Source organism: Rutilus rutilus (assembly GCF_951802725.1).
Source record: "Rutilus rutilus genome assembly, chromosome: 11".
In the NCBI taxonomy this organism is placed as follows: domain Eukaryota; kingdom Metazoa; phylum Chordata; class Actinopteri; order Cypriniformes; family Leuciscidae; genus Rutilus; species Rutilus rutilus.
This window is the reverse complement of record NC_140216.1, coordinates 32,545,787-32,573,639: the sequence shown is the minus strand read 5'-3', so window position 1 is coordinate 32,573,639 and position 27,853 is coordinate 32,545,787. Positions and strand designations below refer to the sequence as shown.

General features: G+C 38.9%; 2 protein-coding genes across 5 annotated transcripts; one reads left to right on the top strand and one right to left on the bottom strand.

The window, feature by feature from the left end:
• The first annotated feature begins 169 nt into the window (after positions 1-169).
• Positions 170-9,811, top strand: flot1a (flotillin 1a). Of its 2 annotated transcripts, none has more exons than XM_084424167.1 (13): positions 170-317; positions 1,568-1,651; positions 1,746-1,821; positions 1,932-2,022; positions 2,194-2,337; positions 3,097-3,216; positions 3,295-3,390; positions 3,507-3,659; positions 4,386-4,567; positions 6,574-6,619; positions 6,722-6,859; positions 7,956-8,120; positions 8,254-9,811. In XM_084424167.1, the coding sequence occupies exons 2-13, from the start codon at positions 1,609-1,611 to the stop codon at positions 8,269-8,271; spliced, it is 1,272 nt and encodes a 423-aa protein (XP_084280293.1). In that variant the 5' UTR covers positions 170-317; positions 1,568-1,608; the 3' UTR covers positions 8,272-9,811. The 2 variants fall into 2 exon arrangements, with proteins under 2 accessions (XP_084280293.1, XP_084280292.1); XM_084424166.1 differs by having other exon boundaries at positions 176-317; positions 1,602-1,651.
• Positions 9,812-12,665: 2,854 nt separating this feature from the next.
• Positions 12,666-27,626, bottom strand: znf384a (zinc finger protein 384 a). Of its 3 annotated transcripts, XM_084424163.1 has the most exons (12): positions 27,486-27,626; positions 24,057-24,124; positions 23,421-23,724; positions 23,206-23,328; positions 21,680-21,718; positions 20,757-20,923; positions 20,435-20,511; positions 19,439-19,663; positions 17,247-17,414; positions 16,959-17,037; positions 15,768-15,926; positions 12,666-15,626 (listed from the first exon to the last, which is right to left on the bottom strand). In XM_084424163.1, the coding sequence occupies exons 2-12, from the start codon at positions 24,117-24,119 to the stop codon at positions 15,231-15,233; spliced, it is 1,800 nt and encodes a 599-aa protein (XP_084280289.1). In that variant the 5' UTR covers positions 24,120-24,124; positions 27,486-27,626; the 3' UTR covers positions 12,666-15,230. The 3 variants fall into 3 exon arrangements, with proteins under 3 accessions (XP_084280289.1, XP_084280291.1, XP_084280290.1); XM_084424165.1 differs by lacking the exon at positions 17,247-17,414; XM_084424164.1 differs by lacking the exon at positions 21,680-21,718.
• Between the last annotated feature and the right edge of the window lie 227 nt (positions 27,627-27,853).

Below are 27,853 nucleotides of genomic sequence, written 5' to 3'. Positions count from 1 at the left end.
TTCAATGCTCATATGTTCCTTCCGATACGCTGGGGCAAACTGCATCGATAACATAATTTTCAAATTATTCATTTAGTCTAGGCCACACTATTCGAAGAACGGCTCTAATTAAGTCTCACCGTGAGATGGCGCCAGTAAGTCTGTGTGACTGGGATCCGGGAGGGGCGCCATCGTCATCATCATCATCATCACTATCATACACTGATGCTAGTTACAGCCTGCTGGATTACTGCGTCTTTATTTTACACCATTTAGAAAATAACCCAATATCGTGCTATTATCAACTCGATTAATATTTACTAACCATTCACCCAACGGTAAGAGTTTTTCCTGATAATTATTTTCCTGTTTTCTATATGCAGTCTGTTCCGAGAGCTTATAACGCTGTCGTGACGTGCTGGATGTAAACACTGGATTAATATCCCTTCTGCCGCCCAATAAAATATTGCGCGATTATAGGCGCAGTTGTTGTTTTTACTTTCAGTCTAGCTGGAAAATACAGTTTAGTGTTGGTGTAATAGGTAAGATAAGGCTATATTTATTTGGATTTAAAACTGTTACACTAATGTGATTATACTAATATGATTATTAAGGCACTCCTAGTCCACCGCAACCGGGATCATATTCAATATTTAAAAAAATATACCATAATTCAAACACACAAAATAAAATAATAATAATATATATAGGCACTATATATATATTGTGAATAAACACTATATATATATTGCGCTAAATTGTGATAAATAACGAGATGTTCGTATTTTACTATCTGTCACGCATAGCACCCTTTAATAAGCTATTAATTTATATGTAATGCTATGGTATTATAAATGCTCTGCAGACGTTTATTTAATAAGCAACCAAGCCAAGCCCACCATTTCCGAGAAGCAAAATCGCATGAGTCGATCGATAACCTAATGCATGGCCAGGTTTATGCAGATTGCAAGATAGGCTATTGTGTGCGTTATTGTACGCTATAAGTACATATAATTCGTTAAATATTTAAGAGTTAAATAGAGTTGTTGTTTAAGAGTTTAATAGAGTTGTTTTTTAAGTGCTCTGTTTGTGGTTTTTGCGGGTCTAATTTGACCTATATTTAAATGAGTTGTTTTCACTTTTGGCGGTTAATGTATGCCATGTAACGTTAGCCTACTAAAATATATGTATAATTCTAATGAATCATGGATCCAAATGATCTCACACATACTGTTCCCTATGATAAAATACAAATGGTCCCTATGTGGGTAAAAAAAATATGTATTTGATGTATTTTTGTTTTCCTATAAAACACTAGGCTACATGGCAGAAAAAAATACCACAGCACTTTCTTAAACACCTGTATTACTGCAGGAATTTGTTTTGCATAAGTACAACAGAACTGATTTATTGTTATGTTTATGCATATAGTGTGTCATAGAATGTTGCAATTACAAAAAATAAATACTCCTTTACTAAAGTGTAAATTACTAAGAGCATAATAATACAGTTGTTGTTATAAAGTATGTGTGAGATATTAGGGAATGAATCCAATTTTCAGAATACTTTTTCCTTTGAATATTTCCAGAATATTTTACCCGCATTCTGCTGTTTTCCCATAGTGTGGAAATGTTTTACACTTGCGGTCCCAATGAGGCAATGGTGGTGTCGGGTAAGACTAAACATCACAGGAATGTGTTTATATAGAGATATATTATCAGTAGAAATCATGAAAACATGTTCTCATGTGTTATTGGACTCCTCAGGTTTCTGCCGCTCTCCACCGCTCATGATATCTGGTGGGAGAGTGTTTGTTGTCCCATGCGTTCAGCAGATTCAAAGGTATTATTCACTCTGTGTGTTTTTGTGTGTAACTGTATATGTACAGTATATGTGTGTGTGTGTGGTTTTGCATAAACAAATCTTAGCTTTTTCTCTCTCTTCCATCACAGGATCTCTCTGAACACTCTGACGCTAAATGTAAAGAGTGATAAAGTCTACACACGTCATGGAGTGCCCATCTCTGTCACTGGAATTGCACAGGTTAACACACACTCTCTAATAAGCTATAAACATCATTTCATATGGGTTTTGGAAATCAGAACCTGTTTTTGTCACAAATGATAAAAGGCTTCATCCGTCTTTAATAACTTTTCTGTAGAAAGTCATTCTTGTTGATTATGTGGCTAAACAGATAATGTGTCTCTCCTACAGATGAAGATTCAGGGCCAGAATAAGCAGATGTTGGCTGCAGCGTGCCAGATGTTCATGGGAAAGTCGGAGGGTGAGATTGCTCACATTGCCTTGGAAACACTGGAGGGCCACCAGAGAGCCATCATTGCTCACCTGACCGTGGAGGTAAATAGATAAAGTGCACAAATAGTTCTCACCTTGCAAATGTATGGCACTCTGCAACATTACAAACAGTAAAACTAGATATAGGGCCAGACTTACTAACAGCTTGCACCAGGGCAAACCCTCTTTTGGTGATAAAAAAAAAAAACAGGATTTACTAAAGAAACAGCGAGAAATTAGCAATGAAAAAGGCATTGGATATTTGTTTTGCTGATGCTTTTGTAGGAGTTTCCCATTCAGACACATCATTTATGGGAGGGAGAGTATTTAAATGAATCTTGCAATGTGTTTTACTAAGGTTTGCGCCATTATTTAACACCCAACAAAAGAATGTCTTAAAGGGGTGGTTGATTATGATTTGACTTTTCTAACTTTAGTTAGTGTGTAATGTTTGTGCATAAACAACATCTGCAAAGTTACGAAGCTCAAAGTTCAAAGCAAAGGGAGATATTTTATTTTACAGAAATCTATTTTTAAGGACTATAACAAATGGCTGGTAGGGACTACAATGAGCTTATCATCTACATCACTAACCCTAGAATGTACATAAACCCCGCCCCCTTGAACGTGAACACGCCCCCTCAGCAGCTCATTTGCATTTAAAGGGACACACACAAAAAAACTGTCCCTATTTTGTAAACCTGGCCCCTAGTATTCAAAATCTGCACTTTCAGTCCTCAGCTTAGTGAAACCTTGATTTCATTTAGCATGATGACATACAAGTAAAGAACTAAGTAAGTGGGTTGTGTGTTTGTTCTTTAGGAGATCTACAAAGACCGCAAGAAGTTCTCCGAACAGGTGTTCAAGGTGGCTTCATCCGACCTTGTCAACATGGGCATCAGTGTGGTCAGCTACACACTCAAGGATGTTCACGATGACCAGGTCTGTTAGTCTGTTTAAATGCTTTAAAACTGTAAAAATGATACTGTGTGAGTGGTGAATCAAGCCCTTTTCTTTCAGGATTACCTGCACTCTTTGGGAAAAGCCCGTACAGCACAAGTGCAGAAGGATGCACGTATTGGGGAAGCCAAGAACAAAAGAGATGCAGTGATCAGGGTGAACCTTTCCTGAACTTTATTTCAAATACAGCCTACTTTCTAAATATCACTGAGGATTTCTGTTAAAATGTTCTCATGTTACGCCTCTCTCATTTGCTCTCTTGCTCTCTGTAGGAGGCCCATGCTATGCAGGAGAAGATATCTGCTCAGTACTTGAATGAGATCGAGATGGCTAAGGCGCAGAGAGACTACGAGCTAAAGAAGGCTGTCTACGACATTGAGGTCTTCACCAAAAAAGCTGAGTCTGAGATGGCCTATCAGCTCCAGGTAAAAAAAACTACAACCAAACATTTTGGTAACCATCAACGATGTGAAAGACTTTCTTGTGCTTCAATGCATCTTTGGGGTTCTTGTTAACTCTTTCCCGCCATTGACAAGTTTTTCCGGCGATCCGTGCACTGTTAGACGGTAGGGGGCGCTGTTACGGATCTTCTGAAATAGTACAGCATCTCTGGATCCAAAAACAAGAGATGTAAAAGATCTGCATAAACAAGAAGGAGCAGATAAAGTTGTTTACGCACAAGTAAGCTAACATGATCACCAATCATTCAACAGCATAAAAATCAAAACTGCCTAACGTTACAGGTGAAAATGTTGAACCCAGGACGAGGACGGTGAAGCTTTGGGGGAGTTGATGGACTCGATCTACGTTTTGATAATCATTCTGAATCCAGACAAAGTCTTTGACAAAAACGCAAATTTCTCAGCTTTTTGTTCGAAACGTTGTTTTTTATGAAATTTAATCACATTCGAGTGTGAATGAAGCTAGACTAAAATTTTTATTTTGTTGTTTGAAAGCAGAAGCTCTGTTCTTTCTTTTTATATGTTGACTGTTTACATATTCATAGGAGAAAATGTTCTAGGTGCCATGAAAGTTTGTGAATATGATCAAAAATGCTGGTGGTGGCTGGCGACTTAAAAATAAAATGCTGGAGTTGTTATCTATTTCTAGGTCTAGGTAATCTTCATCCTGCTGTGTAATTGTCGCATTAGGTGGCGAAGACGAAGCAGCAGATCGAGGAGCAGAAGATGCAGGTGCAAGTGGTGGAGCGCTCGCAACAAATCATGCTTCAGGAACAGGAGATCACACGCAAGGAGAAAGAGCTGGAGGCCAAAGTCATGAAACCAGCCGATGCCGAGCGATACCGGCTGGAGAAACTGGCACATGCCGAGCGGTGAGCTGGATGTGCCTTCAGTTCAGATATCTGTTTGTTTTAAAGGGGTCATTGGATGCCCATTTTCCACAAGTTGGTATGATTCTTTAGGGTCTTCATGTAAAGTTTGTAACATACTTTGGTTAAAATTCCTCAATGGTTGCGTAAAACAACACCCTTTTTACCTCCTCAAAAACAGCGACCCGTTTCGGTGCATGTCTCTTTAAATGATAATGAGCAACTGCTCACCCCACCCCTCTCTTCCATGGGGGGTGTCGACACAAGACACGTAAAGTGCTGCTTTGTCGGACCGTATACAGATGGCTTAAATATACATGGCATAAATATGCTAATACGGGACAGTCCGTCAGTGGTCGTGGGCGGAGCATGAGCAATATGACATCATATTGCTCAGAAAATCCAAACTGCTTGATTACTGAGAGTGTTTAGACTTTTTGAGGATTAAAAAAAGGAGTGAATGGATTTGTTTCATTATATGGGGGTTGTGTCCACACACTGCAAAGACACATTTATATGCAAACACCATATACAAGTAGCCTGGCTAACGTCAGACCTCGTCTCATTGAGACGTGGTCTGGGAACCACATGTTCATTTTCTCGTATTTGAGGCGTGGTTTACGAATGCCCAGAGCCGTTTATTGGGTGCTACGAATGTCTATCAAATGCGCCTGTACGTAGCTCATAGCCAATCGTTTCAATTATACCAGATGACGTATGTAGAGCGACAGAAATTCGACGAGGAAGAAGACGAAATAAACTTGCGTTCTAAACTACTTAGAACACTTTCTAAGGCTGCATCGAAAGGTAACTTCGCGTCTAATGCCATGTTGGATCCATAGGTATAAACAAACTGCTTCGGTGTGTCGCATAGACGTCGTCATCGTCTTGCTGCTCCCTCCTCGTTCTGTGATTGGTTCCCTTTTTGAGGGGAAAATCTGGTCCATGGTGTCCAGGCTGCCTAGCAGCGTGAATAAAATCGCGCTGCACGCAAGGCAGCATGGGGAAACCCAGGCTAATATACAAGTGAATTTTGCATCCGATGACCCCTTTAACATATATTAAGTGAAGGTCAATTTCCACAAACATTTACCAATTACTTTTGTGTGTACTAGTGTGTAATTTCTGCACTAGTGTCATACAAAATAGCAAAAAGACTATTTTAGCATAGAAGTGCCCCTACTATGCTTGTTCAGATTTTACCTTACATGTAGTGTGTATTATAGCTGTTTGTAAATGAAAAAGGTCTGCACATTTCCAAAGGTCAAAGAACATGACAAATATTGTCTCCTAAAAGAAATAATCAAGTCTGAACTGCCTGAAACGTCAATTTCAGTGCAGGTTTGTAACAAATTTACGTAATGCTTGCTTATGTTCTCCATTGATTGCTTGCGAATATCATCTACTTTGGCCTGGTTTCAAACACTGTAGATTTAGCTGAGACCTGGAAAAGTTTGGTTTGTGCTGTTGAAATGTTGAGAAGATGCTCAACTTTGCATGTGCTTCCAACAGATGAGGACTTGAGTTCATATGGTAAAATTACACCATTGTTACTGTTTGTATCACTGTATATATAAGTGCTGAAGAAGCCCTCAGAGCTGTAATTCAGATGTGCTGTTAGCAGTAGATCAATCATAACAGACTGGGCCATCTGACCAATCAGAGCAGAGTAGCTCGCGGAAAGGAGGGATTTAGACTGAATCCTTTATCGATCCATTTCAGACAGTGTCAGAAAAGAGGAGATATTGCAATGTATATTTTGAGAAAATGTGAGTGTTTCTTAACCTTGGATGCATGTAAACCTATTGTAGGAGACCTTCAAAATTAGGAACCTTTAAAATAGCATAAAAGGGACACTTCACAAGCATTAAAACCGCATATATTAATAACAGTAGTTTTTAATTAGTTAATAAGTTAGGTTAATATAGGTAAATATATTGAATGTGTAAGTTATGACTGTAAAGTGTTCTCTCTCTGACATCATCTGGCCTTTTTATGCTCTCCACCAGTCTTCAGCTAATCATGGAGGCAGAAGCTGAGGCCGAATCCATCAAAGTAAGTGATCCGCCATCTCTAATAATAAGACCCTATATTTAAAACAAAACTTTTTGTGTTTGTAAATTAAGATATGTTAGCTCACACACTTGCTCTGATCAGGTGAGAGGAGAGGCCGAAGCGTACGCCGTGGAGGCTAAAGGTCGTGCCGAGGCCGAGCAGATGGCGAAGAAGGCTGAGGCCTTCCAGCAATACAAAGAAGGAGCTATGGTGGACATGCTGCTGGAGAAACTGCCACTGGTGAGAGGGTGTTGTAGAGGGAATTACATTTTTAGTGTGTATGCAAATGCAATACACAGAAATATATAGCATTTACTGCAAGAAAGGGAATCATCCTGGGTTACACTTTATTTTGATGGTCCACTTTAGATATTCTACTAACTATAAGTAACTTTGCATCTACATTATGCAAAGTTAACTGTTCGGGTTAGATGTTCGGGTTCGGGTTAGTAGAATTAGTTGGCATTTAGTTGCAAAGTTAGGGTGTGTTCACACTTGTAGTTCGGTTCGCTTGGTTAGTTTGGTCTGGACCCATTTTCCAAAACCCATTTAGTTCTAGTCTGCTTAGCGTTCACATTGGCATTTTAACACTGAACCTAAAGATGCCAAAACTAAAGGCATAGGGATACGTTCACAACCTGATTGGTCAGCTTCTATGATGTATATTTTGAGACGGGACTTACCGAACATTCAAAACAATGCTGTGTTCTGGGCTAAATGCGCTCGCTGTATGTGCGTAGCCTACATATGATGGTGTTTTGACCAGCTGAGAACTCGTGAAGAGCTTATAAAATGTGTAAAGGAGTCAAAACAGCGACAGGAATCCCTCTGTCACACACACAAATGAAGATCTGCTGCGAGGAGACGCGGTTCTGACGCCTGTACCGAACTGTGATGGGCAACATCTCGACTATGACCAGAAAAAAAACAGGTATTCTTGAGCATTCTGTCCTTTTTAGGGTCGCATCTTGTGACATCATGTCCTGTTTTTGGTTCGTTTGCATGTCTTTGGTCCTTGTTGCATTAGTATTTCAGGAAATGGATCGAGACCCATCTTATCAGCGGTCTCGGTCCACTTGTTTGATGCACACTAGGGTTCAGATGGCAGCGTTCACACTTATTCAAATGAACCGCACTAACAGAGCAATCGCACCAGGGTTTCGTTTTAATTGAACCAAACATACCAAGTGCGTAAGTCATAGCTAGTATGTCTAAAGTGGACCATCGAAATAAAGTGTTACCTCATCCTGCAAGGACTACAAATCCACATCGAGCAGAAAGCAGTTTGAGCTGACGTTGCGTATTGATGGCGAATTGTGTTTTTTCTATCCATTAGATGGCCGAGGAAATCAGTAAGCCTCTGTCAGCTGCCAATAAAGTCACCATGGTTTCCAGCGGAGGTGCAGAGATTGGCGCGGCCAAGCTGACAGGTGAAGTGCTCGACATCATGACCAAACTGCCTGAAACCATCGAGAAACTGACCGGCATCAGTATTTCCCAGGTGAAAACCGCATTTCAGATAATCCAAATACAAAAGTTGCTTTCATGCAAATGATCATGACTTTATTTTGTTCATCATGTCATTTGTGCATATTTTTGCAAGTATAATAGACAGAATTTCTCTTCTCCTTTAGGTGGCCCGAACCGGTTGAACCCAACGTGACATCACTGTATGCATGCTTTATGGATCTTTCCTTTTATAATTCTCTCACTTTTCTCTGTTTCTTTCTTAAACTCACCTCTTTCTGTAACAATGTATTGCTCCTTGTATCGTTCTTGTCTTCTACTCCGCATCTCCTTTGTTTACTCTTTCTCATGTTTCTCTCTCTCGAGTCTCGACTTACACTTCCTGTCTGTCTTGCCTTGCTGCCAAAACCCAAAGTGCATTTTAATCTAAAACTCCAGGGAAGAATGCTGTTCTTTGTATTTTTAATGCAATCATCATAAGAAGAACGTGAAGTCCAGGGATCTGTTGAACGGCATTAGACACTGCAGCTTTTGACATTTTGAAATGTTACATTCACCTTCAGTTTTTCGTATAGGTATGTGCACATTATACTTGAGCTTTCCATTAGTTAACCTTTTGGAAGCCAAAGTAACATGAAGGGAAACATATTTATTATGACTGATGCTGTTGTCACTTGTTTCTGTGGGTTTCACTCTCACTTTACCTCAACGGTGTGTTTTAGCTGTATTAGATGGACATTATTGTGTAGGAATTCTAGCTTCAAATGGTACTGTGCTTTGAAATCTGAAAATACTGCCAATAATCTCAGATCATCATTATATACGTTTAAGTGTTTATTCAAATGAACAATCAAATGTCGTTATATGTAATGCTGAAGTATAGGTCAGTAAATATTCTGTTTGTAACTTATTTCACAAATATTATTTGTAGGATTTTTGTATTTGAAGTGTTTTCATTGCACGATTCAAGGGTACGATCAGATATTATACATTTCATCTTAAAGGAGACCATATTGTGTTCATCAAATCCTTATGAAAATAGTTTCAATACCCCTTTTAACTTGTTTCATTAAAAAAAGGGATGTTAAGGAGTTTAGTAAAAAAACAGAACTCCAGAATGTTTTTTTGTGTGATTATACAGTATTTAATTTACAAACATTATTGTGATGAATGTTCTTTTTTCAAATGTTTAAATGTCAGTACAATATGTTGACACTTGACTTTTCATTAGATAAGCTTTCACAATTCATAAACAGTAATGACAATTTGTCCCTTACATTTAATAATTACTAACAGTATGACTGATGTGTAAACACTGTTATGGTACTATAGATGTTGTATGTAATGCAGACTGAACTAACCACACATTATCACACTTTTGTATTTGTTTCTACAATCTTCATGACTAATATTTTTGAAGTAGAGAGCATTACTTGAAGGCTTTATTATTGGTGGGCAGATATTAGCTAAGCCTATACAGTAATATTTGGATTGATGTAGTATGCAGGGCATTAGGTAGACTACTGTTATGCTGTAGGCTAGGGCTGCTATGTTAGTGTGCTGAAAGAAAAGTATTTTTTGTCAATAGAAACTTTTTCTATTCTATACAATTATCTAAACAAATCTCCAATTTCATCTGTTTCAGCATGCATGCAAAGACTAACAAACCAAAACCTTTGTGTTGTCTGTTTGTGCTTATGATGCCTTAAAGTAACAAGTAACATGCCTACTAAAATAAACATTTAACTATTTGTTCAGGCTAAATCAATTCATTTCAACACACGTTCCCTGCAGGAGAACGCCAAACCCTAGTAAACGTGAACTTGGTAAAGTGATTGATGGCCTAAGCTTGCGGCCCAAAGTTTACTGAAACCTTTTCAACCACATTAAATCTAGTTAATTGAATGCCACCATATTAAACTCAATTACCTAGCCATATTGAGGTCTCATTGCTTGACAAACTAGAACACCCGTGCATATACACTCACCTAAAGGATTATTAGGAACACCATACTAATACTGTGTTTGACCCCCTTTCGCCTTCAGAACTGCCTTAATTCTTCGTGGCATTGATTCAACAAGGTGCTGAAAGCATTCTTTAGAAATGTTGGCCCATATTGATAGGATAGCATCTTGCAGTTGATGGAGATTTGTGGGATGCACATCCAGGGCACGAAGCTCCCGTTCCACCACATCCCAAAGATGCTCTATTGGGTTGAGATCTGGTGACTGTGGGGGCCATTTTAGTACAGTGAACTCATTGTCATGTTCAAGAAACCAATTTGAAATGATTCGAGCTTCGTGACATGGTGCATTATCCTGCTGGAAGTAGCCATCAGAGGATGGGTACATGGTGGTCATAAAGGGATGGACATGGTCAGAAACAATGCTCATTTAAACGATGCCCAATTGGCACTAAGGGGTCTAAAGTGTGCCAAGAAAACATCTCCCACACCATTACACCACCACCACCAGCCTGCACAGTGGTAACAAGGCATGATGGATCCATGTTCTCATTCTGTTTACGCCAAATTCTGACTCTACCATCTGAATGTCTCAACAGAAATCGAGACTCATCAGACCAGGCAACATTTTTCCAGTCTTCAACTGTCCAATTTTGGTGAGCTCGTGCAAATTGTAGCCTCTTTTTCCTATTTGTAGTGGAGATGAGTGGTACCCGGTGGGGTCTTCTGCTGTTGTAGCCATTCCGCCTCAAGGTTGTGTTGTGGCTTCACAAATGCTTTGCTGCATACCTCGGTTGAAACGAGTGGTTATTTCAGTCAACGTTGCTCTTCTATCAGCTTGAATCAGTCGGCCCATTCTCCTCTGACCTCTAGCATCAACAAGGCATTTTCGCCCACAGGACTGCCGCATACTGGATGTTTTTCCCTTTTCACACCATTCTTTGTAAACCCTAGAAATGGTTGTGCGTGAAAATCCCAGTAACTGAGCAGATTGTGAAATACTCAGACCGGCCCGTCTGGCACCAACAACCATGCCACGCTCAAAATTGCTTAAATCACCTTTCTTTCCCATTCTGACATTCAGTTTGGAGTTCAGGAGATTGTCTCGACCAGGACCACACCCCTAAATGCATTGAAGCAACTGCCATGTGATTGGTTGATTAGATAATTGCATTAATGAGAAATTGAACAGGTGTTCCTAATTATCCTTTAGGTGAGTGTATAGGCTCCAGTTGCCCCACATCCACCAAACACTGCATGGACAACAAATCCACAGATTCTCAGACACTTGTAATTGTAATGCATTACTGATAATATACTAAGCCTACTAGTCGTATAAATAGTTCCAAACAAAGTCAAAGCAGAAACAACCGTAGAGTCTCTGAGCAACATGTAATTGTTAGTTCATTCGTTCCTGAAATATCAGTGTTTTGAACAAATCAGCTGAGTGAATGATTCAATCACTCATTTGTTTCTGAATGAATCGGATCCTCTAATGCACAGACTGACACGATAAAACCTTTTCATTAACAAAAAAACCCAAATTCTTCAAGATAATTTTAATGCGAATATGTTCTTATTACAAAAACATTGTTAAGCACTATAGATAAAAACAGCACTTTTTTTTAAAAACAAGTGTTTTATGTTCTGAATACAGCACTATAAATATTATATCCCAATTGCTAATCCCTAAAATGTTCATCTTTGTAAATACCCACACAAGTTCTAACCTAAACGCCGTATGAAATATGTTACAATTTTATCTGAGAACTGCAATTACAACAAATCAGGACTTTTTTTTTTCTTTCAGAGGGGAGCAAAACGAGTATGGAAATAATTTAAAATATGTGCATGCAAAAGACATTTTCCAAGCTCTTAAAAAATCTAATAGAAAAGTCAAACAGCAAATTGGAATTTTTATCCAAATTGCATTGGACAATAATATGACTATTCCAAATAAAATGTGTTTATCTTTTTTTATTGTTCATATTAGGAGAAACAGTTACGTCAGATGAATGAGTGTTGATCTATACAGCAAAGTCATCTTAAAGAGTAGTTAATAATAAGTATTAGGAGTGACAGAAGTAACATTAATAATAATATTGAGAACCGTGTTATTTTCCAAAGACATATATGGATACAACGAGGATTATACGTGGAGGACTAGCCAATCACCTGGCTGCTTACTGGACACAGATGGCATCATGTAGGTCAGTGATCGGATGGTTTAGCAATATGTTAACATCCCGTACTCTGATCTCTAATGTTGCCTTTAATACATTTTTTAAAAATCATATTTCAGCTGGACCAGAAAGACAATCCTTCCCTTTTAGAATGAACACGTCATCTCTATATATATATACACACACACAGAGAGTAACTCCCAATGGATAATGATGATGATAGTAATAATTGCATAAAAAATAACAGGTAATATAATAATAACTAGTATTAAAGGTTTTTAAAAAAACACTACTAAATAGTACCTGGTAACCAAATTGTTGTCTGCACAATATTTTTTCCCCTTTCCTTCCTTTCTGAAAAACAAAAAACAAAAACTCTTTGTAAGGAAGGTCAAGAAAATATAAAATGACTAAACTTAAGGTTTTAAAAAAAAGAAATCTGACAACTTTATAGATGTTTTCACACATTCATCTCCTTCTTAAAAATGTTCTCTTACATGCTTTCAACCAACCCTTCACACTCAAACACATACAAACATACATACACAAGGACAATAGAAAAATACATATGATAAAATGGCTAAAATGTAACGACGAAAACAGAAACTATGAATTAAAAAAAGTTCATTTAAGTGCCATCTCCCATAAACCATTAGCTTCTGTCCCTTTAGTGCAGTCTTGGCCTCCTCTTTCCAACAGGTCTCAGCTGGCAGTGACAAACCAGTTGCACGTTTACTTGACATGTCAATCAGCAGGCCTGCAAAGCAGTGTCATAAAAGGCATTAACACTCCAGAAGTGCTTACAAAGTCATACGGATTTGGAACAACATAAGGGACAATAAATTAAATTGAATTATTGGGTGAACCATTGGTATTGACCTGTTTAAATGCCGCAGGTGTGTGTGCATCTTCCTGCAAAATATTTACTGTAAACTAGATGCAGTTCTGTACAATCCATTTATCGGATCCTTTGGTTTTTGTCCATTTTGTTTACCAGCATTTGTAACATTTAGAAATTAGAAAAAAGTAAACTTGCTGGTTTTCACAGCTTGATAAAAGCATATGGTTGTCTTTGTTAACTGCTAACTCATGAAGTTGCGATCATGATGTGTATCGGAGTGTTTTTATTCATACTCGCACAATCCCTGAAGCAAATTCATTTTGTTTTAGGTTTGTGTTCATCTAGGTAGTGATGGAAAAAATGTGACAAATTTGATCACCAACATAAAATAAATTTGCTCAATTATCCCTTTTCCACTAACAAAGTGCTTTATTCTCTGAAATGGAATCCTTTGAAAACATATGTACGAACTGACACTATCAATTTAATTTATGTAGACCATAAAATCAAACTAGCTCGCGGTGGTATAAAGAAGCCAAACGAAATTACTTATGAAAATATGTTCTCAAAATTAGGTGTAAGACCATGATGTGTTTATAGGAAGGTTTTGAAGTCAGTTATGTCAATCTTTGGCTCTTAAATCATTGGAAACTCTTTGAGAGGTTCACAGATCCCTATTTCATTTCTTTTGATAACCCATGGTTCTTGCGGAGTAACTTTTTCAATGGCCTTGGTGTTCTGAAGTATTTTTCCCATAGGGATTTAAAAATATATGTTTTCATTAAAGTTATAAACCATGAACCAAACCAACTAGCTGTAGGGTGCATCATCATTAAAAACTTTGATTTTGAAGAAAAAAAGTATTTGAAAGTCGGACAAAAACACAAAGGTTCTAGTGCTTGGTGCAATTAGCTTGTTGAGATTAGCTTATTGAAGATGTCTTTGCAGAATCATGGCTAATGTAGTTTTTCATCAGGAATTCCACTATTAAACATGCTTATTTAATTGATGGCTTCAACAGAAGCACATCTGGTCTGTTTTGAATGTCTATAAGGGTGTGTTCACACTTGCAGTTCAGTTCGCTTGGATGGTTTGGTCCGGACCAAGAAGAAAAAAAAATGTTAGTCCTGTCTTCTTAGCGTTCACATTGGCATTTTTATCACCGAACCTAAAGATGCCAAACCCAAAGGCATAGGGATACGTTCACAACCTGATTGGTCAGCTTTTATGATGTATATTTTGAGACGGAACTTACCGAACATTCAAAACAATGCTGTGTTCTGGGCTAAATGCGCTCGCTGTATGTGCGTAGACTACATATGATGGTGTTTTGACCAGCTGAGAACTCGTGAAGAGCTTATAAAATGTGTAAACGAGTCAAAACAAATGAAGATCTGCTGCGAGGAGACACGGTTCTGACGCCTGTACCGAACTGTGATGGGCTACATCTCGACTATGACCAGAAAAAAAACAGGTATGCTTGAGCATTCTGTCCTTTTTAGGGTTGAATCTTGTGACATCATGTCCTGTTTTTGGTTCGTTTACATGTCTTTGGTCCGTGTTGCATTAGTATTTCATTCAAACCACACAAGAGCTTGTTTGGAAGCGTATCGAGACACATCTTATCAGCGGTCTCAGTCCGCTTGTTTGATGCACACTAGGGGTTCAGATGGCAGCGTTCACACTTATTCAAATGAACCGCACTAACAGAGCAATCGCACCAGGGTTCGTTTTAATCGAACCAAACATGCCAAGTGTGAACACACCCTAAGATATTGTTAAAAAATCAATTACCCTATGGAGAAAATGAATGGGATTTTTACTTCCAGAAGCCGACTGTTGCACTTTATAGTGGCAAAAGGGGTTGAGTATTGAATATATTGAAATAGTTGCTAACTGAAAATAGTCATCATGACAGCTTAAGGCCTTTTTTGTGACACTGCAAAGCAAGTCTAAAGAAAGACAACTCAAAGAGTTAATTAGCTCCTCCTTCATCTCTTCGTTTCTCCTCCATCTGCCATCCTTCCCTCCCCTCGTCCTACCAGTCTGAATTTGGAAATCCTCCTCTGTCCCAAGGCAGTGTTTTTATTTCCTTCCCAACTCATGGTCCATTTCTCCTCGCCCCACCTCCTCGCTCTCATCCTCCTCGAGTTGCTCTACGAGTTCATGTGCTCCACCTGGATGGCAGAGGTGGAGACGGTGAGGCAGAGGTCTTTGTGGGCCGTCAGGTCGGCCACGCTGACAGGCTTGTACTGGATCTCTCCAGCCGACACGGTCTTGTACTGGTGCAGGTCGAAAGGGCAGGGCATTCCCTCCGTAACAGAGTAACTGGTTGGCGGGTTGGGATTGGGCTGGTTCTGGGCTTGAGCCGCTGGTCCCGCTCTGGCTCCCGCAGCTCCGCCGCCCCTTCCTCGCCCGCGACCCCTGCCGGTTCCTCCACCCGAGGGCTGAGCCGGGTTCTGGCCCTGCTGGGCTTGCTGGGCAGCCACTGCAGCCGCCACTGTCAGAGGGTCTGGGTTGTGTTTCCGCATGTGTTTCATCAGGTACGTCTCCTAGAAAAGTAAGAAAAAAATAGAAAAATGCATCGAACTCAAACATCTCTGACTAACTCCTATCTATAATTGTAGGAGAATAAAACTGAAGAATGATAAGACAGTCAATAAAGGATTCAGGCATTGTGGGAGAGATCTTACAGATGTGTATGCGCGGTTGCAGAGGCCACAGGAGTAGAGTTTGGCGTGTTTCACCGTATGTGTAGACAAGTGAACCTCCAAGCTGGTCGCATCTGTATAACCGCGGTTACAGTTGTGACATTTGTATGGCTTGTCCTTGTTGTGCTGTCTTCGATGAGACTGAAAAAACAGTCTGAATTAATAAAAAATACATACACAATTGTATTTGGAAATTATTTATGTAAGTTTAGTGTTAGTTAGGGACGGAAATCATAATGAGTGCAATCCCAATGTAATGCATTTACTGCCCTCTGTTGCCAAATTAAGAGAATTTCAGATTTGATAAATCAGAAAAGAATTCAAATCCAATTCTTGCAAAAGGCACACTTTAAAAAACCTTTTAATGACATAAATAAAATCCAATATTTGGACCCAACTACACCACAGTTCAAAAGTTTTGGGTCAGTACGTTTTTTTTTTTTAAAGAAATTAATTATTTTATTCAGCAAGGACACATTCAACTGATCAAAAGTGACAGTTAAGTCTAATTAAAGTCATTTAAAGCATTTAAAGTCATTTCAAATAAAAGCTGTTCTTTTGAACTTTCTATTTTCAAATAATCCTGAAAAAATGCATCAGTTTCCTCAAAAATATTAAGCAGCACACCTGTTTTCAACTGATAATAATAATAAATATTTATTGAGCACCAAATCAGCATATAAGAATGACTTATGAAGGATCATGTGACACTGAGGACTGGAGTAATGATGCTGAAAACTCAGCTTTGCATCACACAGAAAGAAAAATGTGTATTTACACACATATAAACCAGTTACTAAACTGATTTAGGTCTCAAGTGACAAAATAGTTGATTTATGGTTCAGTAAATGAGTCAGATAATGCAATAACCACTCATACGTATTCATAAGTGTTTTTGATTCACTAAAACGAACCGAAGAGTCAATAATTTTGGAACTGAAGTGGGCTTTCATATGCATATGGACTTCTTGAATAGTAATTTTCAGTGTACTTTAGTACAGTGTTCAGTCCGCAGTGGAACCAAAGCTCATGAAAAATCATTTGGTACAAGTATCTTATTAAAAACAAACTCTGTTCACAACCCTAGTGTCAGTTTATGCTGATCAGATACACCACAGGTCCAGGATTTCAGTCACTTCAGCAGAAATCTATAAATCAGGTGGAGATGGTTACCTGGAGGTTGGATAGTTGGGTGAAAGCTTTCTCACAGCCGGGATGGACACACTTGTACGGCCGATCACCAGTGTGAATCCTTCAACAACAACAAAAAACAGAAGCATTTAATTAGAAATCTAGTATCTAAATTTCAAGATCACATGAATACATTCTGGAGTGTCTAGACTACACAATCCTCAAAACTACAGCATGACAGATGACAGACAACAGAGGAGTAAGGAAAGAGGAAAAGGATGCGAGGAGCTGTATATAGTCCAGTACTGCTTCTCTCTCCCTGTCTGTTACCTGTTATGCTGCTGTAAGTGACTGAGCTGTCTGAAGGTTTTCTGGCAGTAGGAGCAGGTGTAGGGTTTGGCGCCGCTGTGGATGCGGATGTGCTGGGACAGGTAGCTGGAGTTGGCAAACGATTTGGAGCAGTGAGGACACTTGTGCGGTTTGCCCTCTGTGTGGTTTCTAACAAGGGATGAAGGGAAGGGGATGAAAAGAGAGAAAAAAAACAGAGAGAGATTCACCAATAAATCAATAAATGACCCCTATGTGGATCAAATCATGACTGTATCATAAAGATTTGCTGTAGGTTTCATGCTTTTAGCAATGTGACGGTGCTCTTTGTGGTGTCTGGGTTACGAAACGCAGCACACAAAAACACAAGGCACTTCATCTTATCCTCTCTCTCTCTCATTCTCTCTCTCACCAGCATCCTTTCCCCCTCCCTAACTATAGGTTTATATAAAACCACCCCAGAGCCTTTAAACCACAGCAGAATGATGCAGATGAAACAGATATGATGAAGATAAAGTGAGATGAAATTCAATTAAAGACTCATTCTTGTTAATAGCATAAAAATGACATGGAAATGAGAGGAAAAGGACATGACAAGCCAAATAATGTAGAAAGTAATACAGAAGCAAACAAAGACTAACTGACGCTTTATATTCTTCAGGCCAGCTAGGCGCCCATTTAAGTGTATTTACTGTCAATATGGTTCCAATTAGTTTTTACACACTAAAGGGACTAAAGTAAAAAATTATTAAGGCTGCCCCCAATAGTCGACTAAGCGTTAGTCTGCGAGAAGAGGCTTGGTCTATTAAATTTTAATTAGTCAATCAGTCAGTCAAGGAAAAAAAAAACTCCACAGGAACTGGCCTAGTCACGCAGTGACAGATCATAAACACGGCTGGTCCATGCCGTAATATGGTAAAGAATGAACACAAAAAGGTGATGTGTGACCTCAAACATGACTTCATCATTCAAAACATATAACATTAGCAACTTCACATGGCCACTCGCTCTAACGTTAAAGGGATAGTTGACACAAAAATTCTCTCTCTCACTCACTCTCACGTTGTTCCAAACCTGTATAAATTTCTTTGTTGTGCTGAACACAAAAGAAGATTTATTGAAGAACCAACAAGTTGGTTCAAGTTATTGGGCACCATAGACTTCAATAGTAAAATATCTTTCTTTGTGTTCAGCAGATAAAAGAAATTCATACAGGTTTGGAACAACTTGAGGGTGAGTAAATTATGACAGAATTTTCATTTTTGGGTGACCAATCCCTTTAACATTAACCTGGATAAATGTGCACTAATATTAGGCTAATTTCTAAGTGTAAATGCCGACTGTGGAAGCTAAATAAGTGTAGCGCTTACTGCACAGCATGTTTAACTTAACTTCTACGTCCACGCCATCGGAGTGAGTCTTCTCAAAGGCCGACTTCATTAGCTATGTTTACATCCAAAGTTGTGAATTTAACTTATGCGCAAAATTGGAATATTCCATAAAACATTTGTGAATAAAGCACCGTTTCCATCCCATGTGTTCAAGAGAAAAAAACTCAATTTCTGGTAAATTGGCACAAAAGTATCTGTAAAAATGGAAGTTGCTGCAATTGGGTAAGCCACTGTTTTCTCCATCAGAAATTACTTGCGTCTCAGAGCGCACAAACAAAACGCAATAAACGCTGTCGTATGTTATCTTGCATGTAAGTCACGTGTTTTTTTTATATATGACGTGAATTAAAAAAAATTAAATAAATAAAAACTTTGTGAAAGTGCATAATGAAGAATACAATGTCAGTATAAATGGCAACAGGACACTGACAAACTTAAAGTGTACCAAATGAAGAAAATGAAACAAAAGAAAGTTAGTCATCGTGGTGTAAAATAAGACAAGCAGATGAGCGATGATATTAGCATGAGACCTGCTTCAGTCTTCAGAGAATATATTGTCCTGTTTAAATTAGAAGTGTGCGCAAGCTCAAATGTCACAGCATCAGGGTAGGAAAGGGCAGGGAGGTATAAAGAGAAAGAGAGAATGGAAAAAGATAAAGATAAACATGCTTATCCTAATCAAAAGCACAACTAGGTCAACTAAACAATGCCCTGGCTAGACGTGGGTCCATTCTGTAGGAGGTGTAGTAGTACATACTTTAGCTAGGTACACACACACACACACACACACACACACACATATACCGTGTATGTTGCTGTAGGTGGCTGAGCTGTCTGAAGGTTTTCTGGCAGTAGGAGCAGGTGTAAGGTTTGGCGCCGCTGTGGATGCGGATGTGCTGCGCCAGATAGCTGGAGTTGGCAAACGATTTAGAGCAGTGAGGACACTTGTGCGGCTTCGCCTCTGTGTGTGACTTGGCATGAATCTGCATGTCTGATTTGCTGAAGAACGTCACCGCACACATCCGGCACCTACAGAGAAAAATCAGCAGTGCGTTTGCATTAGAAATCCAAATTGCATTAGAAAGTGATAGAAGCTTCTTAATGGGACACCATTAACCATACTTCAGGAGGGGAATTACCTCAAAGTATTGTATTGTATTGTATGTATTTGGGAAGGGAATTAACCTGAAATACTATAGTATTATATTGTATTTTATTGGGGATGGGAATTACCCCGAGTACTGTAGTTAATATTATACTATATTGACAACCGGAGGTTGTCCGAATTGTCCGTGGCGAAGTCAGATTAGTTTTGTATTAAGTAGGCTGCATTTGTATTGAGAATTTCCACAACAACACTTTCAAGACCTTTAGTGAAGTTTTTACTTGAAATACTGAATCAGTGACAAAAATGTATCACAATACATCTCATAAATTCTAAATAATGCATTACATTTATCATCTAGATATATAGATGCTTTCTTAATGAAAACAACAATTTTCCCGGTCAAAATGTCATGAAATTAAACTTATTAGAATAAAGTTCAAATAAAAGTTCTAATAGACATGCAAACAGTGTTGGTGTGACCGTACAGACCAAAGAAACTTACTGTTAAACGCTTTCACAGTTGCATTTTAGTCTTTTACTGTTAAAAGTACTATGATTTTTTTTATAGTCTTCTAAATACACACTAAAACCAATCAAATCAGATAATAGAGTAAAAAAAAAAAAAAAAAAAAAAGATAATAGCAAATATTTAAATGTTTAAATTAAGATATTCCATAACCAATAATAGGTACCTATAGGACTTGTTTCCATCTTTGCTTTGATGATCATCCTCATCGTTGGAGAGGTCATACGGGTCACTTGTGTTGTGCTGTAATACAGTGAGCAGCTTAACATAAGTAAACTTTTATTTACTTACCCCTACCTTTAGTAGAGAAGCGTGTTTTGAGAGTCTTTTAAACAAATAACAACACCACAATAACAAACTTGTCTATTTCTCACAATTTTAATGTTTTTAAAATAAGAATTTGACCCCTTTTCATAGTTGACTAACTTATTATAAACAAGAACTTCTTTATATAAAGGTAAAATTATGACACCTCAGCAACACCTCACCTGTCCCCCAGCGGCCAGGTGCGCAAGAATCAGCGCATCATTTCCTGTGGCGAGTGTGTGGGCTGAAACGGGACCTGCCCTTTGCATCATGGACTTCTTCTTTCTCCCCCGCTTCGCAGGAACTGGCATGACTACAGCAGGTGGGATACTGCCATCCTCTTTCTTGTCTGTTCATGTCAGGAGGGCAAAAAAACAAGAGTAATGTAATATTGATTATAAAACATAATGTGCATGATTTCTTCCTGCAACTACATTCAGAAGATAAAGCCAATGAGGAGTTTTAAACTTGTGACAGAAACTCTTTACTGCACTTTTCAACAAAATGTCCTACAAACATTAAGTCAATTATTTAGTAAACCTTTCAGATAAATTTCAATAAAACTGACCTAAATGTGTGCTAAAAACCTTATGCAACGTTGTAATGCCCCAACTTTTAAAGGTCTACCTTGGCAAAACATTGTGGTTTCCTAAACCAATGATCTTATTATGCCTGAGTACAAAGATTTCTGACCCAAATTTTAAAGCTAAATGACTGTATTATATGAAATAATGTTGGTCTTATATGAATTTATCAATTTAACTGAAATCTTATCACAGCAAAAGGTGGTTGCTGACAGGTTATGTAAATACTATTAGTCAATAGCCATCACATTGCTAATCCATGTATTAAAGGGATAGTTCACCCAAATTAAAAGTATGTCATCATTTACTCACCCAAAGAAACTCATACAGGTCTGGAACAACTTTCGGTTGAGTAAATGATGACTGAATTTTCTGTTTTGGGTGAGCTATCCCTTTAAAACCACTAAATGAATACACAGGGTAAATAAAATGTCATTTCATTGCAATAACTGCTTTAGTGATGTGTGAGTGAGTGTCATTGCAGGTTTCTGGTAGAGATGTACATGTGCTATTATACTTACAGTGGCTGTGGAAATAGAGGGAAGGAGACCGGACAGCCTCTGACAGGAAAAAGCAGAACATACTCAACATATAGAGCTCCCTGTCCCTCCCTCTCTCCATCCATCATCCATCCCTTCTCACTACCTCCCACAGTCACTATCACTTTCACTTCCTACAGCTTCTTTGGCTCTGAGATGGCTGCGTAAGCAAGCATATCTGTGTGTGTGTCTAGTGTTTTAGACCGTGAAAGTGAAATAAAAAACAAAAATGATAGGGTATCAGCAGGTTCAGCACTTCCAATTTAAAGGTGCAGTAGGTGATCTGGGAAATGCTAACGTTAGCCTGCTAGCATTGAAAGCATACGATCCCACCCTCCCTGCAAATCGCCGTCCAAAGCCACACCTCCTCGAAAACACATGATTGCACACAGCTCTCTGCAAGTGCAAAGTGTCACGAGAGACGGCGTTAAACTACCTCATGTCTCGAAGCATAATTCTGAGTCTGAGGAACAGCTCAGGTTAGAACGACACGGGTTGCCATCTCTTAATTACAGTAGTTATGGAGTGAACGCAGCATAAGCTCATTGTTTTGATTTGTTAGGAACTGCTGTTTATTTGCGGTGCTCCGTGACTGAGGTCTGTCTGTATAAACTCTGCATAGCATGATACGTGCTGATGACGTATGATGTCTGTGCGAAAAGGAGCGCGAGGGAATGTAAAAAACATACGTTGACAGGCAGTTAGGTCGCTGTATTATTTCATTCGGACAGAAAATAATAATTAGTTGAACATTTTATGGTCCTAAGCCTTCCACAGACGATATGTATATATAATACATTTAGACCATTTAACATAGTGATTGCTATCAGGATACGAGGAGGCTATTAACAATTATAACAAAAAAAAATTCAGTAGAGAATCACCTATTGCACCTTTAACACTTTTTAATAAAATTTTTAAGATCTTAATTTAATTTTAGACCTGCACATCAATTCCATCGACTTCTATGCAAACATATGAAATCACGAAGCTCAACAAGGGTATACGAATGAACAATGGACATTTCTGGGTTTAAATGAACTATAGCACGGTAAATGTCTATAGAGGTATCTAAGGAGACCACAGCAAATATAATTTTAGCATTAACATTTCCTCCAAAGGTGAAAGAAAAAAAATCCACTATTGACTTTCCAATAGATGAAAATGATATCGAGAGACGGATCATGGCAGTCAGACAGAAAGATGTTAAATTTACTATCACTCCCTCAGCAGCTGTATTAGAAACACTTTTTTTTTCTTTTTTTACTATCTATATATATATATACCGTACACGTGTGTGTGTGTGTGTGTTTATACAGTATACATACAAAAAAACATTAATTATGTATGTTACAATGAATAAATGCAAGTTTAATACTATTTATTGAAGTTCTATGCATAATTCATATTCTATACATAATAACAATCTTATTTCTAACCTTATACTTTTGGTTTTACCACTATGAATTTATGATGGAAGGGTCTGAATGGTCAGTTAAATTGTTTACCTGTGTTTGTTGGGTGCAGAGCGGACACAATCATGGTAGTTGTTTGTGGTCCAGAAACAAAAGACTGAGAGGAAGCAGGAGGAGTGACCAGTGCGCCCTGAGGAGTCGTGATCACTAACCCCGCTGAGAGACAGAAGGGAAACACATGATTTTGACCAAATTTCTGTAACTTTTAGTTAATATCTCTTCACTTTGAGATAACTTTGAACACCCACCTGCAGTCATGATGCCAGTAGTTGGTACGGGCACCACTGTGATGTTCTGGGACGTGTGAGGTGGGTGCAGGTGTGCTCCAACGGCAGTCATTTGCGGCCCTGCTGTCCCGGCTCCTCCTCCTCCTCCTCCTCCACCACCCTCCTGTTTCGGCACCCTCCCGATGGCTCCCGTGTCCATGGCGACCGAGCCTGGCACCGTCAGCACCGCCGTAGGGTAGTGCGCCGCGGACGAGTGCGGGAAAGAAGCGCCCTTGTCCGGTCCCAGCTGCTCTTTCATCTTGTTCAGGAACATGGCGTTCTCAATCTAAAATCGCAGGGGGGAACGAATGGGAAAAAACAAGGGAAAAAAGGAAAGGAGGAAAGAGAAAAGGACGATGGATTGAGAGATAACACAGATGAAGGATGAAGGGGAAAAAGGAGAGAGCAGCGAGGGAAGGGTTACTTTTTCTCAATGCTTGTGCTGGGCTTCCAGTGTGTAACTTTCACATGGATCAGTGCGAGGCTGGTGTTAGCCATCCCGGACTGGTATGCTTGTTTTGTTTTTTTGATTTACTAAATTGTGCTCAATAAGCATGGCGTGTCTGTTAAAGACACAACGATGTACTGTACAAGAGAGTCCAATAATAAGGTGTCTACCTGTCCTTGTACTGTTGGTACGGGAGACCAAAAGTATGATGAGTTGAAATGGGAATCTTCCATTATTTCTGCAATTGAAAAGCAACATAACTTGTAAAACACCCACTCTGCCTTTGGCAACAGTTCTGAAATGACACCTCGCCCTTATGTTTCTCGTGTGGCCTGAAGATTTATTCACTTAACTTGGACGAGACTTATTCATTTTGGCACCCAAGTACCTTGCATTACATTTATTTCCTTAATTTCTTTGAAACATCTGTCAAATGTCATGCATTTTTACTCTCTTGACTTTATTTATTTTTAGGCAAAGGATAAAGAAGCATCTTTCCGGTGGATGGCAAAGAGGCGTGTTGGGTTAGGAATCACAATACATGCACAACCCAATGTGTAAAACATAACTGACACAAATTAATAACATAAAAAGGCATGCATGCCCACTCAGCCTGCATATTACCTCCCTGCAGGAAAAACAGCTTGAACCAGGCAACCAGCCAACCAGCCAAAGATGGTTTGTTGGTCTCTCAGTTGCTGGTGCTCAGCTGGTTTAAAGTTGGCATGAAACAGAATTTGCGCAAGTCTTTTCTTCTCTATTGTGATGTATATCAGAGTGAAACGTCTTCTCAAGCAAGAAAAAATGTAGGACGGGACTTGGTTTAATACATGGGGAATTGATTTGATGTTTGGATGGTTGTGGTTTGCTGTTGCTGTGATGTCATTTGAGTGACAGGTTGTCCCGCCCCTACACCAAACACCGTCATCAGAGAAGAGGACTGCATCCGAAATCGCATACTCTCTTCTTGAATAGGTACTTATTTTGAATAAGTAATTACCGCTAAAAAAGTATGTTCTATATAGTATGAATGTAACCTTGACATACTACATACAGTCAGTTAGGTTGCTTCACTGCCATTTACAAATCCTCTCCCATGGCCTTCTGGGACAGTAAAGCGTTCATCATATGCACACTTCAGAATCTCGGAAGTAGTAGGTCATCCGGGTACTTTTTGTCTACTCTTTTATGAGTACCCTGATTTCAGACATACTTCTTTTGACACATACAGTTGTTTTGCCTACTATAGTAGAGAAGTATGTGATTTCGGATGCAGCCGAGATGTCGCTGATATAGAGGGTATGCGCGTGACGTCACCGTCGGCCAGGGTGACTGCGCTTAAGTGGCAAAAAGATTGAACGGCAGCATTTGTTTTCAGCGTGAATGCCGCGAAAAACACATCTAAAACTGGAAAGAGCTTTGAGATTGACTGTACAACTAGATTTGACAAGAAATCTGAGGTATATTTTTACTGACTGCCGAAAGCTACAGAACAGAGAAGCAAATGGATCGCTGCAATTCATAGAAACAACTGGACTCCAGGCAGCAAAAGATGGATTTGCAGTTATCATTCTGTGTCAATATGCTGAATTTAGGGGTAAAACCATACCCTATATATTGTATTGTTATATATTGTATTGACAACTCATCAATTAAATAATTACCATTGTATATTCTGCATAATTGGACGTTTTTAAATAAACACTGACAAAAAACGTAAAAGTTTTAAGGCTGGACGATATGACGATATATATAACATTGATTTAAGTGATCACATGGCTTTAGACCTACCTATATTGTATTTATAGAAAGCGTTCACAGGCAAATTTGCTTTATGTATTTCCCCGGGGTGGAAATCAGGCACATATAATGTCAGGAAACACAATTCCTGGCTGCATGTCAATATCCATGATCACTGGATCTTTGGTAAGTTGTAAGGAACACTATATCAAGTCCAACGTTTAGTTTAAACTGATTATTGTTTGTTTTATTTGAGTTTTCGCAGTTTCCCCCTATTAACTCCAGTCATGCAGCAGCTCTTTTGCCACTCAGTCCAGCCGAGGGGGGCGTGTTCCGATGGGAAAGTGACGTCAATGCATACCCTCTATTGGGGTGGGTGGGAGGGAGATTGATTAAAGATAACAAAGGCACATGAATTTTAAAACAATTATGTGCATGGATAAATCTTTTATAAAAAAAAAATACTGCAATATTCCATTAAAAAATACTTTTTGAATGATTTCATGGTTTAAAAGTTTTGGCAAACAAGTCTACCAGCTAAAACCAGTCAAGTCCATACTGTGACATTCGTCTGAGTGTAACAAATTATTGAAAAAAACATGTAGGGCGGGGCATTTTGAGATGTGGGCATTGTATTTAAAAGAGGCGGCAGATGAACATGAGCCTGCAGGGGCGGAGTTTAAGCAAACTAATTGATTGGAGAAGTCCTGCATACATCACCAGAGAGAAGCCTGTCGTTTTCACTGGAAAATCCAGTTATGACATTTTCGTTAAACATTACGAGGTCAAATAAATGGAGCAATTCCCACACCTTTGGTGCTCGGGCCCTAAACATTAAACATGTTTATATGCACAATAAAATCATCACATACATTTAGAAAATATGGTGAACTTTAAACCAGCCAAAAAACTACAGTGACCAAGCTGGGAGACCAGCGAACTAGTTTAGGCTGGTTAAAAAAAAGAAGAATTCAGCAGGGCTATATTAGTGACAGTTTTATAAAAGTTGTAAAACAAATAGGTAAACACTTCGACTTTTTTTATATTAGATTTTTTTTTTTTTTTTTTTTACAAACAAACAACCACACAATTTGTTGTTGTCTGTGGCAACTGCACCGCAAATTGTTTAATTGCACGAGAGATACAGAACTTGCATTGAGAATCGCGCGCGCTATAAATAGGCATCAAAACAAAAGCATCGATCCTGCGCCAAATCTGTGTGCGACCGATGATCGTAAGGGAAAACCAGATCAAATGTACAAGTCAACCTCCAAGTCAACTTTTGTGCATATCTGACCGTCTTTCATTTCATACACATGCCAAAATAAAACCAAGGGAGGTGAACAATGTCGCGTTTTATTCGTTTTGCAAGGGTTGCATGCGTGTTTTTCTGCAATGACAGCTCATTTAGCATGTTTCCATCTAGTGGGACAAGGTTAATGACATATGCATGAACAATCTAAAGGAAATGTAGCTGGAAAGGCACAAAACCATCTATTAATGATATCAGGGCTTCCTCAACCAGCCTCCATTAAAATGTCAGCTTTTGTTATGCACGCAAAGAAAGCAGCACTATCCAAAAGCTATGCAACATGTAAACTTCCGCTTGCAAACAATAATGTCCCTATGCCTCCATCCCATCTCTCGGTTAGTCTCACTGAGAAAATAAAAAAGAAAAAAAACTCGAGGATAAAAAAAAAACCGAAGAGAGGAAAAAAAAAAAAACGTCGACGCCAATGCGAGAGAGACGCAGCTTCATGCAGACTTCCGGCTGGCGAGACAGGGGGAGAAGCGCCCGCGTGAGTTGCTCAAATTTGGAGAAATAATTCACAATTGACTCATAACTCTGTGTTAATTACCGGTGCTGGCGATTCCCTTTCAACCCCCAGGGCTCCTCCGGGCCGGGACAGTTCGGAAACTTCGTCCAAATCCGCCCGAACCCCTTGGATTCACCGATTTTTTTCCCTTAAATTTTTTTCTATTTTTTTCTCTCTCGAAGGGTTGTCCGACTCCGCTCGACTACACTTCCTGTGAATGAGGTCAAAATTACAAAAAGCTTACCGCCAAATTCACTTCCGCCATGTGAGGTCGTTTTTTTTTTTTTTTTTTTTTAAATGTTAAAACGATGTTCGAAAATCATCATGTATTTGTATATCATGCATATTAATAAGAATAATTATGTGAAGAAATATGAACACGCTGCAACCAGGTTAATATGTATGGAAAT